At 39.6% G+C, this 23,732-nt stretch overlaps 1 protein-coding gene across 1 annotated transcript in view; it reads right to left on the reverse strand.

The window, feature by feature from the left end:
- The window catches only part of EIF2AK3 (eukaryotic translation initiation factor 2 alpha kinase 3), a 68,096-nt gene that overhangs the window by 14,225 nt on the left and 30,139 nt on the right, over window positions 1–23,732 (reverse strand). The window contains exons 3-14 of the mRNA XM_045808893.2: window positions 21,776–21,970; window positions 19,970–20,100; window positions 18,115–18,349; window positions 16,503–16,665; window positions 15,136–15,276; window positions 14,159–14,281; window positions 12,620–12,840; window positions 12,178–12,290; window positions 8,766–8,888; window positions 6,531–6,680; window positions 4,706–5,483; window positions 730–897 (exon numbers count right to left, since the gene is read on the reverse strand). Of these exons, the coding sequence (XP_045664849.2) occupies window positions 730–897; window positions 4,706–5,483; window positions 6,531–6,680; window positions 8,766–8,888; window positions 12,178–12,290; window positions 12,620–12,840; window positions 14,159–14,281; window positions 15,136–15,276; window positions 16,503–16,665; window positions 18,115–18,349; window positions 19,970–20,100; window positions 21,776–21,970 (2,541 nt within the window). The remainder of the gene's footprint in view (window positions 1–729; window positions 898–4,705; window positions 5,484–6,530; window positions 6,681–8,765; window positions 8,889–12,177; window positions 12,291–12,619; window positions 12,841–14,158; window positions 14,282–15,135; window positions 15,277–16,502; window positions 16,666–18,114; window positions 18,350–19,969; window positions 20,101–21,775; window positions 21,971–23,732) is intronic.

A 23,732-nucleotide genomic window follows, 5' to 3' on the forward strand; every position in this document is an offset into this window, starting at 1 on the left:
TGTCTCTCTCTCTCTAATAAATAAATAATCTTTAAAAAAAAAAAAAAAAGAAAAAGAAAAGCTCTTGGGTTCTCAATCATGTTTACAAGTATAAACAGGTATTGAGACCACAAAGTTTGAGAACTGCTGATGTGGAAGCATATATAAGCTTGTATCATTAGCTGGGCTGGACATGCTTCTCTGATGCTCCCAGGATACCCTGCTCCCACCACTCTTCCAGGCTCTGTCCTGTTCACAGCGCTTTTCCTTTGGAGACTAAGCATCCCCACAAGGCAACATATCCCAGCCCATCTACCTCTATTTCCTGCCACGGTACGTTCTAAAAGTTGCTTGTGAATTACTGGAACGAGTGGGACCTCTGGCTCTAGCTGGCTCTGAAACAAGTTTCTACGTAGTGTACATAAGAAGGACTGGAGTTAAATTGGGGAGAGAGGCATTCAAAGTCTTTTTCTAAATTTCTGGTTGCTGTTCTAAATTTCAGGTTCCGGTTCAGGGGTGAGCACATGTTGTATGCGCTGTGTTTTTCTTAATCCATTTCCAATTCACATTGTAGAAGTTGCACCCTAGTGTGCTGCCCGTGAACACTACTACCAGTTTTCATAATTCTCAGATTTTATCTTACTGGGCATTTTAAGAAGAACGTGGATGGAGATTCATGGGGCTTATCTAGCTTGTAGCCACGCTAATTAAAAATCCATTGTTAATTCAGAAGGAAAAGAAAAAACTTGCCTGCTCTGGGCTCATATACAGTTTGGTCCCCACTTGTCCTGTGTGTCTGGCATAGGCTGGCATCGGGGTCAGAACCATCTCCTCTTCCTCATCCTGGTCCATTTCGGTCACTAACCCAAAGTCTCCAACCTTGACCACATCGTCCACTGTAAAGAATATGTTGGAAGGCTGGAAAAAGACAGACAAACGCATGATAGGTGTGCGTGGAGAAGGAGAGAAAGTGAAGAGAGTAACTTAAATAACTACAGAAGAGAAATACAAGAAACTAGATATTCTCAAGCATTAAACAGACTAATATGAAAATAAAGGAATCCTTCAATGCTAAGCAAGTACTGTTACAGTAAGGAAAAGGGAAGGGAAGCAAAGGGAGGGAGCATTTATTGAACATCTATTTAAACTCTTAGAGATTCACATTCTCTAGGGCCCAGTCATCAATCTCAGTATTCTAGAAACTCTCCTTTGGCAAGCTTTTTATGTTTATGACTGAAGCCCTGATAATAATAGTAGTAATAATAGCAAATGCATACAGAGCACTGGTGATGCGCCAGGAGCTGTTCTAAGCAGTTTACTACTATTAACTCATGTAATACTTACAACCCTATTAGATTTTACAGATGTGAAAACTGAGGCCCAGAGCAGTTAAGTGCCCAAGGGTATTTACCTAGCAAGTGGCAGAGCAGGATTCAAACCCAAGGGGTCTGGCTCCATAAGAAAAAGACTTCTGGTTCACTGCCACAGGACCAGCACTGACGAATGAATGAAACAGACTGGCCTTTCGTTTGTGTCTGGCGGGCGGGGGGGTGGAGGGGGGTGGTGGAGGGGAGGCAGGTTACCAAGGAGAGTAAGAGCGCCTTACTACAACCTTGTGCTGACTCTTCTAATACCCATATGCTCCTGTACACTCCCAGACCTCTGTCCAGAGTTCTAAACTCTCATATGTAACTGTTTATAGGACAGATCCAAACAGATTTCTCATGAGATGAAATACATCACCTTTCCTTCAGCACCCACCGTGGCTAACATAACCACCGTTCAGAGCCCTTAAAATAAGGAAAAAGGAAGCCATTTAGCTCATGAAACTGAATTTCATCAGGCTTCAAACACTGCCAGACAAAAAGCTTCTTATTCCCGAACTCCAAAATACGATTCTACAATGTTGACTTTGAAGCAATCAAGTTATTGCGTATAACCAAAGTCTAGAGTGATAACCTCCCGCTCTCCCACAGATGACATGTGAGAGACAACACACACTGCAATGCCTTAAATTTCACATCTCCTCCTCTCCCCTACTTTCTGGTGTCACTTGTTATTTACTAAGCACCATAATAGACTTTTTGGGGTCGGGGGGTTCTCTACCATCTACCCCCTGTGTTTCCATCAGAAATACCCTGACTTGGCTTTGGGAACTCCCCTTTTTCCCCAACGGTGCAGCCATCCTGTAGTTCAGGTGGACGTGGTCCCAAGGTTACAGCCAGAGGTTGTAGAAGTCCATCAGCATGATTCCAGCCCCCTGGACAGGAGACTGATCTAGGGATGGATATGTGTCCTTGGCTTAGCAATTAGAAGGAAACCCAGGACTCCCGATCAATCCTGGGGGAAAGAGATACTTTTCTCCCATGCCCTTTTCTCTCCATGCCTATCTCTCCAGCCACCTCTAAAGACTTATAACATGTAGCCCTGAGAATTGCTGGCAGCTATCCTGGGATAGTAAAGGGAGAGCATGCCTGAAAATGGAAACAAGAAATGGTGATGGGGCAAGGGACAGGTTCTGGCTACATCACTTGATCCTAGATAAAGTTTTCCCTGAATCTAGGACAGTTCAGTTACATGGGCCAATAAATTTCCTTTTGGCTGCAAACAAAAGACTATTCAAAATAAAATGACATGAGCATATAGAATGTGTCAGGCATTATGCTAAGGCTATAACAGGTGAACAAAACAGACACGGAAACCAAAGGATAAATAATACAAGTGTGATGAAAATTTAAATGAGAAATACCAGGCTCTATGAGGACATGATGTATTTGAGGACCTGTGAAAAGCCCAGCATGAAGCCCAGCTAGAGGGAAGAGAAGAGACTGGGAGTAAGTCTGGAGAACTGGGGGGCTGGAGAGTGCCAATGACAAAAACTGAGCAAGGAACAAAAGTGGGAGAGGGCCAGAAGGTTTAACAAGGACTTCAGAAACTTGGGTCAGAATGAACAGAATGCAGAGCTGTTTAAACTGGGAATAGAAATCTTGGAGGTAATTTTTCTGGCACCCTAGAAATCTTTAAAGACAGTATATCTTTACAAAGGAATAAACTTCTTTTTTTTGTTTTGTTTTGTTTTTTAAAGATTTTATTGATTTATTTGACAGAGAGAGACAGCCAGCGAGAGAGGGAACACAAGCAGGGGGAGTGGGAGAGGAAGCAGCAGGTTTCCCACTGAGCGGGGAGCCCAGTGTGGGGCTCGATCCCAGGTCCCTGGGATCAGGCCCTGAACCAAAGGCAGACGCTTAACGACTGAGCCACCCAGGCGCCCCTAAACTTCTTGATTTCTAGGAAAACTATGGGAAAATTAATTTTCCTCCTGGAATTTTTTTGGTGCGTAGACAAACACATAAAAAAATCTTTAGACTGCAGTGTAGCATTTAACAAATATTCACTAATATCTCTTTAGCATTATAAAATCAGCAGAAGGATACTCATTATTAGTGAAAACATAATTACAATTCCTTTCAACTTGGCATTTTGGGTGTATAGCAAGGGCTAAAAGCAAAAAGAATGTGTATATCAGTTAATTATTTCTCACCAAATAATAAATGTTTACGACATTCAAACAGCCAGCACCCTCTCAAGTTAGTATCTGGCTTCCTGGAAGTTAGTTGTCTTCTCCTTTCCAACCAAAAGAAATCATCTCTGAACTTTTCCTTCAGTGCAGAATAATTCCTGTCAGTCAGTTTGGGCCCACGTCAGAATCACTGAAGCACAGTGATTATATATAATTCAATAACAATTACTCCGGAAAATAGGAACGAATTCTAATTCTGGTCCCCCCTATTCCAAACTCCTAAAAATATGTTCAAGGATTAAAACACGTACTGCTGATATGAGAAGAAAAGAACTTGTCCAAGTAGCTACTTTGGTGTCTGAAACAAAAGTTTTTGGTTACACAAAACAAAACTGAAAATACTTCAAATCAATAATTTAAGCTACTTCCATCAGAAAAGCGCTTATATGTTCACTACATATTTACTGACGATCAGCATGAGCACATGAAATACGGAAGAAATTAGTCAAGTAAGAGTTCCGTATGCTTATTTCAGAAACACACACCTAGGAAATATTGAGTATTCTAGTAATACATCTATGCTATATATATATTATAATTTAGCATATCACATTGTCACAATATTCAATATTGTATATACTGAAAATAGAATCAAAGGCTTTAGCGCCACAAATAATAACCTGGCTAACTATTTGCTTTCTTTCTCCATCTAGCTTCTCACGCCCTTCCCCAGAGCTAAACAGTTCGGGAATAGGGGCAAAAAGCCTGGAGATTTGCCCCAATTCAGAGCTGGCTAATGAAGGAAACTGCGTCTCTCCTTCCACTTGGGTGCCTGTCACCACGCTACCTTGGGGCCCTCGGGAACTTAGGTCAGGGTTACCCAAAGCCATAGGAAAAACAGGGTGTATCTGCTCACGGTGGATCTTTTTTTAGCCAGAGGAACGGGAATACTTTTTGTGGTAAAATGAACATAAACACATCACAGAAGAGAAGACAAGCTCTGCCTCAAGTTTTCAGACCACAAGCCTTCTTTCTGCAGCAGGCTCCTCGGGCTCCTTCCCCAGGCCTCTGCGCCCCTCTCTGACACCTTTCCTGTCCTTCGCTCTTCAGGGCACTTCGGTTAAAAACCGACCGATACGGAAAGTACTGCTCTCTAGCACAGAAGGTCAGGCCGAAACCCTTGGGAGCTGTCCCACGAATACAGACCTTGAGGTCCCTGTGCATGAGGCCTTTACTGTGCAGAAACTCAACGGCCTCTGCGATCTGCAGGAAGATGTGCAGACACACGCTCCTCTCTCTCTCCGCTATGGTGCAGCGGCTGTTCATCCAGTCTTTGAGGTTTTCCTTTCTGCACAGCTGCATCTGAATGTAAAGATACACCTTCGGAGAGCTGGGCTGGAGTTTTTCTGCAGTGTTTTTGGTGAGATCTAGACTTAAAGTGGTCGGTCTCGGAGGAGAGACAGAGATACTTGGTTCGGAAGAAGACTCGCTACTGGAATGCTTGAAAGCACTTAGTTTATTCGCACAATGGTTGCCCATATGCAGTCGCTTCGTTTTGAGCTCTTCTTTACTGGACGCGTTATCACAGCCAGAATCTTCAAATACTATAGAAGAGGATGTTCTCTCCCTTGACCTTTCGTAAGGAGAAGCTCCAGAAGGACAAAGTTCAAAGGAGTGTCCCTCGTCATTGCCATCCATAGTACCATCTTCCACATCGCAGTCCGTGAGGCAGCTGTCCCGGAGGTTGCACGCTGCATCCACGGACTCACTGGTATCTGCATGGTCCGTTCCCGAAAATTCCAGCGGAGAGAACTGGCTCTCAGATGAACTCGTCTGGCCACAGGAAATCCCTACTGAAAAAGACCTCCTTTGTGAAGAAGGAGCTATGATTTCAATATGTTCCTTTGTAGAGAAAGGATCCATTCTGCGTATTTTAACTGATGGTGCATCCATGGGACTAGGAGAGCTGAGCGGCCAGTCTGTGCTAAAAGTGGGACAGGTACAAAGGGAAGAGAGGCAATATGTGCCGATTAAATGGTCGGAACCACAGTCTTTATTCTAAAAGCTTCATCTATAAGAAAGCCAGTACCAAATGGCAAACAACACACAGATGAAATGAAAACATGCTCTATGAGAGAGCATTATATTCCATCTATTTCTTTTAAAAGATTTCAACTGGAAAGCTTAATTGTAGACTTGAAACAGTTACTTGGGACTGTCATGCCAGAGCAGCCAGGGCCTTTATGCAAAACACAAAGCACTGAGGGACCGCCAAGGACAGGACTCCTCAGTGGCCATGGTTCGAAGCCCTTGTCTGAATTAGGGCAGAAGCCCGCAGGGCCCTGAGCCATGGGGCCACCTCACTTGGTCCTTCCGTGGTCTGGCTATTGACCGCATTTGTAAGTGTCATCTTAACAAGTTACCGCATACGGATCTAGGCTGTGCTTAGTACTTTCAGGCAGGAATTTTACTCTCAATTATTTGGTAAATTGTCTATATGCAGCCCGTTTCCTCTCTGTTCTCATTCACTCCTTTTTAAAAGAGCCTTCCTTCCTACAGCAGAGCATACTTAATATGGGAATTATCTTCAGGTTACCCAAGTTTAAGTATTTTTAACTGCAAATAGCTTTAAAGTAGTTGGATAGTTTTAAAGGAGTTGTAAACTGTTAACTACTGAGAAACTGAAAATCTAAAATAAAGAAGTGGTGACAAAAGCAGACAAAACCTCTTAAAGAGAAAAGCCACTGTAAATCCCTTAGCGATTTATAATTCATACAGCCCTATCTACAAATAATTTTTAAAATTCATGTTCTAAAAAATAAACTTTTCATTCTTTTTTTTTAAATAAACTTTTCAATTAACAAGTGGCTAGATAACGTTCTAAAACCTGACAAAGAGAACAGCATTTTTTTCCCTAAAACAAATAAGCAAAACTTATCTCTAGTTATAGAAATGATCTTTTATTCACATAAGCAAAAAAACTAGCCCCAAAGAAGGTACTAGCTTTTAAGTCTATGTCTAACCAAGTTACCTTTCATCTTTCAGCCAAATTTCATCCATTTTTTCTTGCCACTTCTCTGGTGGTGCTTCTAACCACGCATTGAAATATCTAACAATCCCTGGATGGTCAAGCTTGGCTAAGGCTTTAACTTCTCGCATTACCTTTTCCCGAGCCAACTCCCTGAAATACAGAGAAAGAGACAACACTGAAGATTGCTCTTATCTGAAAAAGTAATCATATCTCTAGAGAGAAATAAGAAAATAAAATTCTCTCGAATCTAAAATTAGAAACAGACGAGTTAGCCCTAGTGGCACAATTTTAAAAAGCCACACAGTAGAGTTTGCAGTTTAAAAAAATACATGTATTTTAGGGTTTTTTTTCCTTCTAGAAATAACTGCTACGAACACATTGCCTCATTCAAACAAAGCGTTCTTGGATGACTAAAAATGAATGACTACAGACCATTAAAGATATAAAGACCACTTAATATTTGTTAATTCAACAGGAGGATGAACGGGCGTAAGTGAAGTATTCAGGAAAGAGAGCTCAGGACGGCAGCTCAGGAGGCTGGAGAACGACCATACTGGTACATATGTAATTGGCACGTATTACCATCCAAAAAACCTGTATTAGCATGTTTGTTTGTTTAAAGCAAGCCTCAAATACAGAATATCACAGGCAATGAAGTTTAATTAGAAAAGGATCCAGATTTGAGTTTCTGCTTTGACAGCTTTTCTGGTGGGTCTAATCTCCCATTTCTAAGGATCCCACTAACTGTTCTATCACCTCCAAGTGCTTTTCCTCGAGCCTTTGTCAGGCCATTTTGTGTAGCTGGCCATCTCTCCCTACACATCTGTCTGCTGAGTGACAGGCTACTCTTGAATACCCAGCACAAATGTCACCACCTCCAAAAAGCTTGCCTTCCTTGATTTCAGTTATATCTGCACTTTTTCACGAGAAACTATTCACTAATGGAAGACACCAGGTCATAACCTTCCTTGCATTGTAGTTACTTGAATATATATGCAAAAGCCTCAAAGAGTTATTGGTTCTTGGGGGCAGAAGATTTGCTTAATTTCATATCCGACATGGTACCTTGCACAAATGAATATTTAAACTATTCAAAAATTATATACCAAGGAAAAGAACTAGGCCCAAGGAAAAGAATTAGTACACAAATCCATCCCAGTCTTGTGTCCCTAACTGTTGGACAGAATGTTTAACTACCAGTTACAAGGACAACAGAGCAATTAGTGCACATTTAATTAAGAATCAATAAGAGCTTACAGGCACCTGGGTGGCTCAGTCAAGCGTCTGCCTTCGGCTCAGGTCATGATCAGGGTCCTGAGACCGAGTCCTGCATCGGGCTCCCTGCTTAGTGGGGAGTCTGCCTCTCTCTCTCCCCCTGCTCCTGCTCTCGCTCTCTCAAATAAATAAGAAATCTTAAAAAAAAAAATCAATAGGAGCTTTCTAAAATAGATGGAAAAGAAGGCATTACTCAAAGCCCATCATCTTAAACATGACACTGTTCTGAGTTAGAAATGCTACTTCTAGGAATCTATCCTATGGAAACAGATGTGGTCAAAAATTTATATAAAAGATGGACCCTGCAAAGTTGTTTTTAACTGCAACGAACCTGAAACCCAATTAACAATAAAGAAACAGTTAAACAAAATATTTCACATGTATCAACTGGACTATTATCCAACCATAAAATACTTTGTTTATTTTAACGTTTTAATAAAATCCTCCTAATAACATGGAAAATGCCAAGGATACAATAAAGGAAGCAACAGATTAAACTGTACTGGATTGGTAACTATGCTACTAACTAGGTAAATTTATGACCAGAAAAAAAATTAAGGGAAATACCCAAAAATGGTAATATAGTGAGCACTACTGGGAAGAGAAGACGCAGATGATTTTTGTTTTAATACTTTCCCCTATTTTCCACAATATATAGATTATTTTTAAATGGTGCTATGTAGTAAATATGATAGTCATCACGATTCACTGTGGAAAAGTTCTGAGTGTTTAAGAATCAAAAACAAGGGCAGATTTTTTTTTTAAGTCGACGCAAAGCAATCTAAATAGATCACCCCTTTTTCGACGGCTGGTTACCTGGTGGCACTTACAAGCTAAGATTCAGAAGGTCGGAAACTATGTTTTCTATAGGATGTGCGGAGTACAGCAAGAAGGACATCTTACCTGTGAGATGAGCAACACGGCGCTAGTTGCAAGCCCACTAACAACGCCCTCCCTTACCTGTTGGGGAGGCGGATTCTCTTGATAGCGTAATTGCAGTCATCTACTTTGTTTCTGGCTTCAAAGACGACTCCAAACCCGCCACGACCCATGCACTGAACTGGTTCAAAGTCTGTTAGATAGCTTAAAAAAAAAAAAAAAAAAAAAAGGGAAATTTAATAAGGCAGTAGTTCAATTTTACTTTATGGTACATAAAAAGTACATAAACTCAGTAAGTCTCGTAGAACTTATTTTAATAGAGATTGCAGTTTAAATTTGACTACTAGTATTCTTTGTTCTTCTGTTTATGTACATGGAGCAAACCCATTCTAATTTTTTCCTAGGAAATTTATAAAATATAAAAACCCTTCTTGGGTTTTTTGGGAATCCCTTGTTAATCACTTGTTCTTACAGCAACTGTACTACTGATCTAACCTGTCCAGTACTTTCCATCACCTACCAAAATATTCTATCCTTCATTGTCTAAACTTCTGCCTCCTGTGGCATTCTGCACTCAATTAGAGAAACACAGCTTAGGGGCATCTGGGTGGCTCAGTCGGTTAAGTGTCCTGCTCTTGGTTTCAGCTCAGGGCCTGATCAGGGTCCTGGGATCAAGCCCACGACAGGCTCCGCACTAAGGGGGGAGTCTGCTTGAGGATTCTTTCTTTCCTTCTCCCTCTGTCCGTTCCCTCCCCCCACGCCCCCACCCCTCGCCACATGCACTCTCTTTCTTTCTCAAATACAGAAATAAATCTTAAAAAAAAGAAAAAGAAAAGAAAAAAACATAGCTTAATCTTATGTCAGTGCCTGTAAATTTTATGGAAAAAATATAATCAGTCCTATTAAGTTTTGTTTGTTTTTGTAGCTAGAAATCTTTCTAGGAACCAAAGCTGTGTGAAATTGGCTAGGTTGCCTCATGAGTCAGTATGCTCGTCACCAGAGGAATTCAGACAAAAGCTGACTCCGCATCTGTGACTTACAGGCTGACCTCGTCTCCCTTTCGTGCCTGACTCTTCGCTCTGCGCTCTACATTCCAGCCGACTTGCACCAGGCTCTCTCGAAAATTTGGGGCTTTTGCTTCTCCTATTTGCTCTACTGAAATGGCCTACTTCTTTGCACTTAATGAAACTCCGTTTTCCCTTCATTCTGCTCATCTCACCACCACTGTGGAACCTTCCCAGACCCCGTCCTAAGGTTCTCATAGCACTTTGCATGTAGTTTTTTGAACTATTTAAACATAATCTCAATATTTTGCAGTTATTTGTATGCAGCTCACTCTCCCCACAGCAACTGCATTGTGGGGGCCTTGAATGCAGGAAAGCACTCTTGCTTCTTTTTGTATTTCCAGAGCTTAGGCTTACCTGGCAAATGGAAGGTCTAACAAATCTCCATCAAATAATATATGAAAAAAATAAATGAATGCATGCATGCTGTGGAAGTTGTTCTTCCAGCCATATGGGGGAGTGTTGAATTCGATTATCTTTACTGTCTCTCATAAGGCTAAGTTTATTACTTTACGATTTGCACACTCATATTAATTTAGTAGTTGGCTCAGCTGGTTAGAGCACGGAGTTGAGGAGAGGCAATCGATCCCAATCCTCCATGGGCCAATTACCTTCACAGAGAATGACGAACGATAATTTGTATACCTAAAAATAGCTAGTCAAGGCACTTCGGTACCGATCCATCTCCCCAGCTACAAAGCTCGTGAAATTCACCCCCTACTCCTGCAGGGCCAATTGCCTTATTGTCCTATGTTAGAGAAATATCTTATATATGATTATAGACTGCAAAATCTAAGTATCATCTTGCCCGAGGTCCCAACTGACAAATGACGGAGTTGAGACTTGAATGCACGACTGAACCCAGAGCTCAGGTTCTTCACAGCGCCTACGATATAGCAGGCATTCGATCAACATCAGGTATTCCTGGATTTGAAAAACAGTCAGCTGTACTTGCCATATTGAAGAAAGTGAAAGGAAAATTAAATCTAATTCAGAGTACAGTATTCCAGTTCTCTTCACAACAGCCTTATAGATGTATGTTTATTCACTCTACCCTACTCTTCCCTGTCTTTACCTGACTCTTCCTTACTCACAATTTAAGGTTCACTGAAAATGTGACCTCATTTATGATGCCCTCTTGAATCATCACAACCAGTCACTGCGTTACTTGTAGTTCATGGCTTTTTACTTAGCTGTTTGTTTTGCCTGGTATTATCTTCCCTCATAGACTTTAAGCCCCTCCAGGATAGGCCCAGTCTTTTTATTTCTCCCAAAGCCAGAAATACTGTCCTGCACTCAGTTGTTCCGAGTAAATGTTGAATGAACCATGAATGGCTTCAGTGGTGGATTACCCCGTGAGAGCTGTCAGGTCCCTAGTTCCCTCCCTCTCTCTGCCTTGTCAGGTCCCTAGTTCTCTCCCTCTCTCTGCCTTGTCAGGTCCCTAGTTCTCTCCCTCTCTCTGCCTTGTCAGGTCCCTAGTTCTCTCCCTCTCTCTGCCTGCTGCTGTTGAGGCCACTGACAAAATAGTCAGCATCTTCATCAGAAGGGTACTAAAGCCTTTGCCATTTCTTAGTCACCTAGTAAATTCTGCTTGGGAAACTTGTAGCTAAAACAAATTGAAACACGGCAATTCTCAGCTTGTGATAATACAGTATGAACGCAGCTTAGATAAATTAGGTCTACACATCACCCAAGTATCACACAGTTTCGCTGTAATTTTCAATCTTTTCTGTCATAAAACCATTACCCTAGATATTAAACAATAAGGTTCTGTATCTCTTCCTTGTCCCCATATCGCCAAGTGCTAAGTATAACATCAAAACAAAGGGAAAATGCAGGAAGAAATCAGGTAATATGAAAAATGAACCACAGTACCACTTCCTGTACCACAAAGTGTAACGACCCGTACGCCTGACAGATGATAACAGATTCTCTACTTTTATTTTACCTTCAAATTATTTGAAGTGCCTACTTTTTAGGGGACTCACCTCCCTCTTCTATTTTTAAAATGACCTATTGGTGTATTCCCCCTATTTTTCTACTTCTTATTCTAGACAGAATAAAGATGAAATAAATAATTGAAGAATAAGTTAACACATAGAGATTTCTATCATACTCTAATAACACAATAATAGTTTGGTACTGTTAATGCCAAGCCCAGTAGGGCATACCCTCGATAACGAAGTGATCTGAATAAGAACTTAATTTTGGACTTCTGTAACACGATTTTTATACCCCTTAGGGTACATAACACTTGGAATAAATTTAAGTTACTTGAGGGTTAAGTCTATGTTTCATTTCCCTGGATATTGACACATTAAAGAAAAAGTTAAACAAGATCTTAGTTTAGAGGTCATTTCTTCCTTGATTCAAACAGTTGCTACCAGAAGCTGAGCACATATATACTTTATATATGATGAGACTCTTACCGTGATACATATCCAGAATTTTTTATGTCATTCCAGCTATTGTCCTTAGCTTCTCCACTGACAGAATCATATTTAGTTTCAGTTTGACACTGAGTTTCAGATTCCTTCCTTTGCTGATAAGGTGGGGGAAAAAAATCATTAGTAAAGCTGAATTGAAGTTAGCTAACAATCTTAAGCTATAAGATAACATTTAAAAAAATAATATGGACAAACAGAAAAGTATTCTAAGAACACGGAATACAGCATTTCCCTTGTCAGCGGGAAGTGAAATGGGAGGGGTGAAGGCCAGATGAGGAGGGAAAGGATGTTAAGTCAGGAGACAGGAGAGGACGGGCAACAATGAGTTCATGGCGAAACTTAAGCACATGTCCCCCTAGCCCCCACCACACACACACTTTCTCCCAACACTCTGAAATGCATTAGATTCTAAAAAATGTCTTACTCTGTGAGGATGAGGATGGAAAAGTCTACGCACAATAAAAGTTGTGGCTACGATACAAAACAGAATAGTTCCAACTATTTCTTTCCACCAGTGTAAGAGGAGAACAGGATCCTTTTTCCGAATGTTCTTGCTGTAATTTGGGTTATCGAGAAATCGGACTGTGATCTGTGTGCTCCGTTTGCTCCTCTCCCTCTTGTAGTATGGTAGATAATAACCATTATCTTCCAAAACAAACATTAAAAGATTATTTTTAAAAAGATAAACCAATACAGAGCCACCTTTAATTGTTAAACATTATCTGTTTTCTTATCACTTCTATTACTAATTCCTTTTATTAAAGCTTCATCTACTTTAATGCTTTTCAATAGCCTCATTACCCTACTTTTTCTTTTTTCCTACACAAACATATTTTCCTTTATTCCATAAGCATCATAGATTTTCTTTGTACTGAATAATAAGACCAGGAAAAAACCTTAAGGGCTGTCTTCTTTGTTACTTCATTAATAATCCAATTCTTTAAATGCAAAAAAGAATCAGACAGTACTCAAATCTTCCTTCAAGGTTTTTAAGCTTTACTCTCATTTGCCATCCGTAAAATACAAATTTTACCAAAAATTATTCTTTGCAAACTCAGAAGAAAATATCTCCAACAGTCTCCTTGGTTCATTTCAAGCTGTTAAAATCAGGCTGTCCTGGAAAGCAGCCCACCTGTTTGGCTTCTACTTTGTACCACGTGGACAGACTACACAATTCTCTCTTACCTTGCATTTTGATCAGCATCAGATAAAGACTGTTGCTTCTAGGTCAGAGCCCTCTGTTTTTGTCAATTTAAATTTTACAACAACTTCCCAGTGCTAGCATCTAGGGTGAATGATGAGGAATCTGTTTTTGTTTAATGCAGATCTGACAATTTTTTTTATATCTAACTATTCAATGTCCTTTCACATCTGAATACATCCTAACTTTAAACACCCAGGAATGTATTTCCTATCAAATTTCACCTCCTCTTAACTTAATTTCCCTTGTTGGAGGACAAAATTAAAATCCCCTCATTTTATAGCGTTTTCATATAGCACTATGGGAAATACCTATTTTCTTTATTATACCGGCTGATATTATATAGATTATATTAAATAGGCTGATAACTAAATGAAAGCTAATCACAAGAATTAATGCTTACCGAATACGACATAGTGCTAGCTAAGACTGTATGTGTATTACCTCGTTTAGACCTTGTAACAATCTAAGAAATAAATATCAGGATTACTATCCTTGGTTTACAGATGAACCAAGATGCAGTTAAGTTAGGTGTGCCCAACCTAGTATGTGGCAAAACTGGGATCTGAACCCTGGCAATCTAATTCTGGAACTTGCATCTTTGGCCACCATTCATACTATTCCTCCGAAGATATTTTCTACCTTCCAATTAACTACCTTTCATTTGAATCCTACTAATTAATCTCAAATTAATAAATAAACTAAAAGGAAAAGTAAAGCGGCATTTTCAGTGCGAGCTTCACCATATGGGTGAATACTTACCATATGGGTATTGCAAGATTGAAAGCGCGCCATTACTGTACTCTTCATGAGAAAACTTATCGTTACTGAGACATTTGTCAAATTCATCAGACCCCACCAAGACAGGAGTTCTGGAAGGAGAATCTAAAAGAAAACGGTAAAATCTTAAGTGTTAAGACTTCCAGGAAAATGCATGTACCTCATTCAGTCAAAAAACAGATATTCAACCACTGTTCTGTTCAAATATGTTAAGTAAATGACTCAAGGTTCTTTCCCCTTGAAAAGTAGTCTTGTAGAGAAGATGACTCATTTAAACAAGTAATTAAAATAGGATGTGATATATGTGATAAAAAACATATATAAGCTATGGAAAGATAAGGAAGTAGGTGGCGTACTATTTGAATTCAACTCATTTAAATGTCTCAAAGAATATGATGTAATAACCAGATAATGTTTCAGAAATATTCTTTAAATTTTTTTTTATTAGAGAATAATAAAGAGAGAGAGAGAGCACATGAGCAAGCACAGGGGGGTGGGCAGAGGGAGAGGGAGAGAGAGAATCTCAGGCAGGCTCCATGCCCAGCAAAGAGCCCAATGTTGGGCTTGATCCCATGACCCTGAGACTATGACCCAAGCCGAAATCAAGAGCTGGATGCTCAACCACCTGAGCCACCCAGGTGCCCGTTTCATAAATATTCCTAATATGTTAAGAGCTAAGGGATCCTTAGGCATAGTCACGGAGGGGTTAAGAGTGTTTCTAATTTGTCTAGAGCAATATTTTATTAACACTGATTTCTTTAGGAGCAGCTGCTGTTTCAATGAAACCACGCTGTAAAAGATAATTAAAATTCACTGACGTCTGAAATACCTTCCTAGCTTGTCAGAAAAGAAAGAGTCCATAACAGTTGTAATCTCTGTGGTGTTCAATACTAGGACAAAGACAGTCATGAGAAGGCCTCCGAACTCTTCAGTAGTACGAAAGTTCACAATTCACTTACGAATTAAGGGTTTCCATTTGATTGTTGGCAAAGGCATAAGTGCGTATTCATTATTGACAGATTCCAAGGCCTTGGGACTTGTAGGAAACTTTTCTGAAATTCTGACTGATGACTGCAGATACAGCTGACCTCTGTACATTCCTGAGTCAACGAGAACACTGTCAATTATGTCTAGAATCAAGTACCAATGATTTTTTTCAAAAAGGTTCATTTTGATTTAATACAATTAGATTAATTCGTTATTTCTTCACGTGCTACACAACTCTTTTCAAAGAAGAATCAAGCCTCAAGTATCCGAATGCGACCCAAAGTTTATTTAACAGAAACAGGAAAGGAAAGCTATACACAAATTACAACGATTCTCACTGAATAACAACTGTCAGTAATTACTGGAACACTTCCGGCAGGGAAGTTCAAAGAGATCACTGTACACTTATAAAACTGACAGCTTAGAGGAAGTAACTTTCTTTTTAAGGAAACCAAAACACCTTTAATTCCAGAGATGCTGCTAACACGTCAGTTAATACTATCATAATACATGTGTGACATGTTATTCTTCCAAATTCTTGCATTTCATTGAGATTGAGGGGTGGATGGCACACTGATAGAGCTTAAAGAATTTTATGAATATTTGACCACCAACACTAGTGCAAATAATGGGACTCAAAGGTTCACAGAAGGCCTCCAATTGCCCAGAAGCACACAAGAATTTTGTTACTATTTTTCAGGTAAGTTACAAAGATACATAGAAAAAATAAACCTTGAAGGTGGGGGGCAAATTGACACACAGATGCAAATACAAATGCAGAAAGTTTTAGACTCTGAGGATATATGAGTAATTTACAGTATGCTGTATGATGGCAACATTTCTAAGCCTTTCTTTCCTTCCTTCCTTCCTTCCTTCCTTCCTTCCTTCCTTCCTTCCTTCTTTCTTTCTTTTTTAAAGATTTATTTATTTGACAGAGAGAGAGGCAGCGAGAGAGGGAACACAAGCAGGGGGAGGGGGAGAGGGAGAAGCAGGCTTCCCACTGAGCATGGAGCCCGACGTGGCGCTCGATCCCAGAACGCTGGGATCATGACCTGAGCCGAAGGCAGACGCTTAACGACTGAGCCACCCAGGTGCCCCACCTTTCTAATAGGGTCTCAGAGGAAAAGATCATGCCATAGTAATTGAAAGTTTCCGAATTGGATAAATGGGAAAAAACAGCAGGAATGGAAACCAAAGTATAAATCTTAGGGACGATCTAAGCCAGGGTACGTATTTAGGAATTCAAATTGCTAGAGGCATACCTGAGGTAGAAAGAAACAACGTAGGAATAAAACCTAAATGTCAGTATGTCCCACCACTAGATAAGAGACCTACTCACCCAGGTAAACGCTGTTTTCTGTGGCTCCTCGGGCAGCTTCTACAATGTCTTCTTCATCTTCTAAAACTTCATTGTTAGATGCATAACTTGTATCATCAAAAAGACTTATGGGAATGACTTTTCCATCCTTAACTAACCAAGCAGATGCAATGGGAGTACAAAACTAAACAAAAATAGAGTAGTTTTATATAATTTCAAGCAGTATTTATGTAATTCAACTCTTAAAATGACATTTAAAAATCACACATTTAAAAAATTTTTCCAGCTTTACAAGGTATAATTGACAAATAAAAATGTATATATTTACAGTGTACAATGCCATATCTTGACACATATATATATATATATATATATACACACACATTATGAAATGATTAGCACCATCAAGCACCTGGGTCAGGTGCAGTCAGTTGAGCATCTGCCTTCGGCTCAGGTCATGATCCCAGGGTCCTGGGATTGAGTCCAGCATCGGCTCTCTGCCCAGCGGGGAGCCTGCTTCTCCCTCTGCCACTGCCTGCTGCTCTGCCTACTTGTGCTCTCTCTGTCAAATAAATAAAATCTTAAAAAAAAAAATCTATCCCCCTCATTTCACAATGTATATGCATATCAAATCATGTTATATACCTCAAATATATATGGCTTTTATTTACCAATTATACCTCAACAGACAAGAAAAAAATTTTTTTTAAAAGGTCTACCCTGGGGCACCTGGGTGGCTCAGTCGGTTAAGTGTCCACCCAACTCTTGATCTCAGCTTAGGTCTTGATCTCAGGGTTGTGAGTTCAAGTCCTGCATTGAGATCTACTCTCAGCAAATTTCGAGTATACGATATAGTATTATTAACTATAGTCACCACACTGTACATTACACCTCCAGAACTTATTCATCCTGCGTAACTGAAATCCTGTACCCTTTGACCAACATCTCTCCATTTCTCCTACCACTCCCCCCACCCAGCCCCTGGCAACTACCATTCCACTCTCTGTTCTGTGAATTCAACTTTTTAAAATTCCACATGTAATAAGATCATGCACTATTTCTCTCTCTGTGATAGGCTTATTTCACTTAGCATAATGTCCTCCAGGTTCATCCATGTTTTTGCAAATGACAGCATTTCCCACTTTAAGGCTGGATAATATTCCACTGTGTACATATACACAGCCCATTTTCCTTATCCATTCATTTACTGATGGACACTTAGGCTCCTTCTATATCTTGGTTATTGTGAATAACGGTGCACTGAACATGGCAGTGCAGATATTTCTTCGAGATACTGATTTCACTTCCTCTATCTTCCCAGAAATGGGATGGCTGGATCATAGGGTAGTTCTCTTTTTAATTTTTCCAAAGCACCTCCATACTGTTTTCCACAGTGGCTGCACCACTTCACATCCCCACCAGCAGGGCACAAAGATACAAACATCCTCACCAACACTTGTTTTCTGCAGTCTTTTTCAGAAGAGCCACTCTAACAGGTGTGGAACCAACATTTCTTAAAGCCTAGAGAACAGGCTGAGAATCCAAAATGACAGTTACTTCCCTCTACCCAATAAGCCTGGACAAACTGGGAAAGGAAAACACATATTTATAAATACTCAGTGGTTTCAGGTACCTGGTATTCCCATTCCAGATGTCCTCCCTTCTTGCTAAACGCCATAACCTTCCAGTCAGCAACTGAGACCTTTATCACTGTGTCCATCATGGCAGCTTCCTGTTCTTCCACATCTGAAATAATTTTAGACCCTTCTTTGTTCCCACTGGGCTTTAAGGTGCTTTCAATAAATCCGGCTCTAGTTTCCATGTCTGGAATATACCGAAGTTCAAAGTGGCCAACACTGAAATTCCACCTTAAATTTACAAAGGTTTGTTTTAGAAATTTACACTTAAGTAAAGGGACCAAATAATAAAGAACAGTTCTAGATTCAAGAAGCAAACACTAAAATTTTGTGATGAGAAAAAGAACATCAACATAATTTTCTGGGAGTGCTCCGCTGATTTATGCCACAAGAGGGCGTTACTTTGTTCTGATCCTTCAGAAACAAATGGTTCTACGTTGTAAACTTGACAATGGCTATGGGACAGATTTTCTCTCAAAAATTAACAAATGTTCACATTTCCAAATCAGAATGATTTCCTCCAGACACATCAAAGTTACCTTAAAATGAGGTTATCAGCAGTCTGCTTTCTTTATTAAAGTCTGGGCACATTTCATTCAAGTGCAGAGAAATTAATACATCCCAATAAATCAATGTAGACAGTAAGTTGAATGCATTAATTTTATATTTATATGAAAACACAGCCCTGAAAGCCAATGTGACCCAGTGTACCAAGCCTGAAGGTCATACCACCTCAGCTCTAATCTGAGATCTCTCCTGAGATTTGGCAAGTCATCGAACCTTCCCTGAGTTTCAGTGTCCTCATCCATAAAGTGGCAGTAATTATGTTTCCTCTATAATCAATATACAGAAAAATCACCTAACTACTGACAGTAAAATGGCTTGTCACTTAGACATAAAATGGCTTAATAATTCTGACGTCTATTAAAAAAATATACTTAAGGAACATAGATCTTAGACCTCATACTCTTTCTATTCTGGTAACTCAAAATTCTGTTAAGTTGGACATCTATTCCTATTGGTCACTGGACACCCAGCAGGCACTCAAATACTTAAGGAAACAAAATCCCATCAGGATAAAGGTCAGGTTGCCAGCAGATGCAAAGCCCTATTCACAGTCCAGTGAACATAGAAATATTTTCTTAACTGAGTTTGAGAAAACAGGAAAGGAAACTGAATTCTATTGCATCAGATTAGACAAAATCTGAAAGTCTGGTTCACTTTCAAAAGATAAAGATGAGATCTCAAATGATGTTTACTACAGAGGCAAGTTAAAATTTAAAAAAGATTTAAAAAAAAATCAAGCATGTGATTTAGGACCAGCACATGTCATCCAATCATCTTACTTTTTAATCACACATTTAAATGTAAAAATTACATAAAGAATTCATTATTTGAAAAGGGAAACAAAAAGGCATTTGACCAAATAAATTATACTTTAACACTTTAAGAAAACAGACTAAAATGTATTTTAAAATTGGGGTTGTCAAACACACTACGAAACTACTTACTAGAGAGAACTACAGAGTCAGAGACCAAGCTGAAATAAAGCACATTAACTCTGCCTTAAGAGCACTCTGCATTCAAAGAACTTTGATCAGTGAGGTTGCTATAGTCATTGTGTGGGCCTCCTCCTGGCTACCACCTCCAGAGCCTATGGTGGGAGTTTCAATTCGGAATTTGTTAATAATCATGAGACCATTTTTAATTTAGGGCCTACATTTCTCTTTAAAAAGTTTTATGTTTTTAGGACAAGAAAATAGTTCAGGAAATGTCCATAAGGAAAAATCTGATAAATTTGGGTTTTGCTGAACTTGTAATTATCAACAGCAACATTCTCTGAATACATACTTCTCGTTGCCACTGCGAGGTCCGACAGCTCTAACAGTTTTCTGGGAGCGCTGCAGAAGCAGGATGTCTTCTTGTTCCATGTCATCATTATCCCATTGGCGACAACCCAAAGCTGAACAGATGTACCTCACCTGAAAAGACAGATATAAATTTTGCAAAGAATACAAGTTACAGGAGATCAGAGACAATAAAAGAATCTATAATTTATTAAAAAAATTGAGGAGGTCTGTAAGAAATACCCAAGTATTAAGAAGCATCAGTTAGACTACCAACTCCTGAAATGAGTTACTTAGAACCATAAAAGAAACAATAAATATTTATTTCAGGGAATGATTTTAAGGATTTAGGTAATTTTAGTTTCATTTGGGGGCTTTCCATGGAATACATGAAAAGAAACATAACCAGTTGTGACCTTCTACCAATAATATCATTAATAAAATTCCAGGTGAATTTTAAAAAATTAGCCTCAGGGCTCGGTCAGTTAAGCATCTGCCTTTGACCCAGGTCATGATCCCAGGGTCCTGGGATCAAGCCCTGAATCTGGCTCCCTGCTCAGCGGGGTGTCTGCTTCTCCCTCTGCCTCTGCCTGCCGCTCCTCCTGCTTGTGTGCTCAATCTCTCTGTCAAATAAATAAATAAAATCTTGAAAAAAAAATTAGCCTCAGAGTTTCCATTTGATGGAAGTATTAGGTTTTTAAAGACTTACACCTTTTCTAATAGCTATAGTATTTAGAAGTGTCTCCTTCAAATCTTCATTAGAAAGAAAAAGGAGGACTCTTAGCATCATCTGAACTAAAATCCTCATGGAAAGAAGCATACCTGCTAAACTACCAGAATTTTGTGGCAGTACATCAAATCAGAGAACCAGACGATTGGGTTCAATCCCACTGTTTTACAGATGAGAATACTGAAGGCAACGGAGGACCTCCGGGCCTCCCCAGTACAATGCAGATGTGGGTAGTGGGGAAGGCAGAAAAGCACCAGCAAGAGCAAGAGGGGGGCTATGGGCCTAACACTCCGATAAGGAATCATTAACGTTCAAAAACTTCAAAGGTCAAAAGATCATTTTTCTACTCTTCCTCGTTTTAGTCTTAAGTCTATATATAAAATATTCACATATCAAGGTTATGGGATTTTAAAAAAGGTTTTTACCTTTCTACAAAGCATGTTTTTAATTAGTTATTCCTAGTAAGAGATTTACAGCATAAGACCCAATCTTAGTAGCAGATTATGATTATATCCTAAAAACTAACATTAGCAAAAATCTAGGTCTTAATAGTATAACTTTATCAACAGATAGATGGAAGTCAAACTAACCTCAGACGTTTCTGAACTTTTTAAAGTCTCAGTTTTCTCATCTGTAAAATGAATACAACTTTCCTCTTGGGTTACAGGATCAAACTAGATAAATATATTAGTAGCAATTATTCTTATCGGGATTATTATTAACATTTGGAGGAGTCCTCCTCTGTCCAAATGGAAACAAAAATGTGTGACCTTTAGGAATATTGTGAAAATTTCAAAATAATGTATGTACGATGCAACTGACACACTCTAGACCTTATTTATTAACTCTCTTCCTCCTGCTATTCCTGGCTCTGCTGTTTGTTCTGCTGTCTTGGATACGTTTAGTTTTCTTAATAATATTTTGCCCTTTCTACTTTGCAGTTCTTTTATTAAAACAAATGACATTCTCAGGGGACAAATAATAATAAACCTCAACCAGTAATAGTATAGCTTAATAAAGTATTTCTTCTATCCCTATTTATTCTGATTTCTCCCCAAATAACTCAACATTTTCACTCACCTTTCCAGTATATGCACTGAGTCCATATGTAGTGAGAGACTTTCCTCCAACCAAAACAACATCATCTCCAAATTTATAAGAAGATTCAAGAAGTGATTCAACTGTAAAAGGAACTGTTTCCATGCTCTCACGGTCCCGGTCCCACTGGAAGAGGTCTCCATCCAGAGAAGGAATGATCATCTTATTCCCAAATACCTAAAACAACAGCTAACTTTTAAAGGGATAATAACTTTAGTTACCAAGAGCTGGAGTCTTGAGCCTGACGTTCTCTAGCCTCCTTCTGAACAGTATGTGAACCGGCGTAATTCATCAACCAAAAAATAACTTGAAACAACGGCCAGTCTCTCCTGGGGCCTACATATAATACCCTAGTATGGTTTTTCTCAAACTGTTTGCTATGGGTGTCTTGTAATGATAAGGGAGCTGCCAAAAAAAAATTTTTGTGATCAAGTGAGTTCAAGAAGAGGTTGTTACAAAAAAAAAAAAAAAGAAGAAGAAGAGGTTGTTACAGGAGTTCTTATAGCAATTAATATGCGAATGTATAGGGGCACCTGGGTGGCTCAGTCAGTTAAGGTTAGGCATCTGACTCTTGATTTCAGCTCGGGTCATGATCTCAGGGTTGTGAGATGAAGCCTCACATCGGGCTCTGCTCTGGGCGTGGATCCTGCTTAAGATTCTCTCTCTCCCTCTCCTTCTGCCCCTCCCATGCCTGCCTCCCTGTGCTCTATTAAAAACAATGCTAATGTACAATATTATTTCCTAGTAAAGGGATAGTATGTGCAGTATCTTCCAGATCTATTTTATCCAGGACAATTATTGTCACAGGCTCAGATCCACGAAGACAGGTTGATTCTGGCAGTATCCCATCCTTTATTTACTTTCCCCAATCTGCTATGCACCACAAGGCTGGTAACAAAGTTGACTGATTTTAGGATCTTAGTTGTCCTTCCTTCTTTTACCAATGTGCGTTGAGGGCCTACTATGTGCCGGGCATGAGTATGCTACTTGGGAGAGACCAGTGAGCAGAGCAAAACCAAACCAAACCAAACCAAACCAAAATAACTGCCCTATGGAGTTCAAACTCTGGTGTTGGGAGACAAACCACAAAATGAATAATCACAGAGTAGGTGAGGTGACAAATACCATAGGAAAAAACAGAACAAGATAAAGTGGGACTAGAAAACGTGCATATGGTAGGGGAGGGGATTGTCAGTAGGGAGCTCAGGGTAGGCTCCACTGAGAAAGTAACATTTGAGCAAAACCTGAACTTGGGGGAGTTAATCATGCTGACATGTGGGGAACAGCCCTTGCAAAGACCTTAAGGTGCAAGAATGCCCTTCACATTGGAGGAAGCACAGGGAACACAACAGACTATAGAGGCAAGGGAGGAGGCAGGGAGAGCAAGAGATGCTGATGGCTCCAATTAGGTTGAAAGCACTGGAGGTGTTGTAGGCAGTCAGATTTGGGATGTAACAGGAAGGCAGAGCCAACAGGATTTCCTGGAGGATTCCCTGTATAGTGTAAGCAAAAGAAAAGAGTTCAGTATAACTCTAAAGTTTTTGGCCATGAACACCTTATTTCTTGAGAAAGAGTTATTAGCACATGGCTTTGTGACATGGACCTTTTGGTATTTAAAAATATATACATCTTGACTTACTTCAGCTAATGACACGTTATTTTCCTGACCAGGCTCAAAACTTTGGAAAAAGGGAATATAAATGAGTTTAATAAACAAAAAAAACAAGGGGCGCCTGGGTGGCTCAGTCAAATGTCTGACTCTTGATTTTGGTTCAGGTCATGATCTCAAGGTTGTTGAGACTGAATCCCACATCCGGCTCTGGGCTCAGCATGGAGTCTGCTTGAGAGTCTCTCCCTTGCCCTCTGCCCTCTTCCTGCCCCTCTCAAAATAAATAAATAAATCTTAAAAAAAAAAAAGCAAAGAAAAGTCCAAACAAAT

Source organism: Ursus americanus, chromosome 7 (assembly GCF_024610735.1).
Source record: "Ursus americanus isolate L20-20 chromosome 7, mUrsAme1.1.p, whole genome shotgun sequence".
NCBI classification, from domain to species: domain Eukaryota; kingdom Metazoa; phylum Chordata; class Mammalia; order Carnivora; family Ursidae; genus Ursus; species Ursus americanus.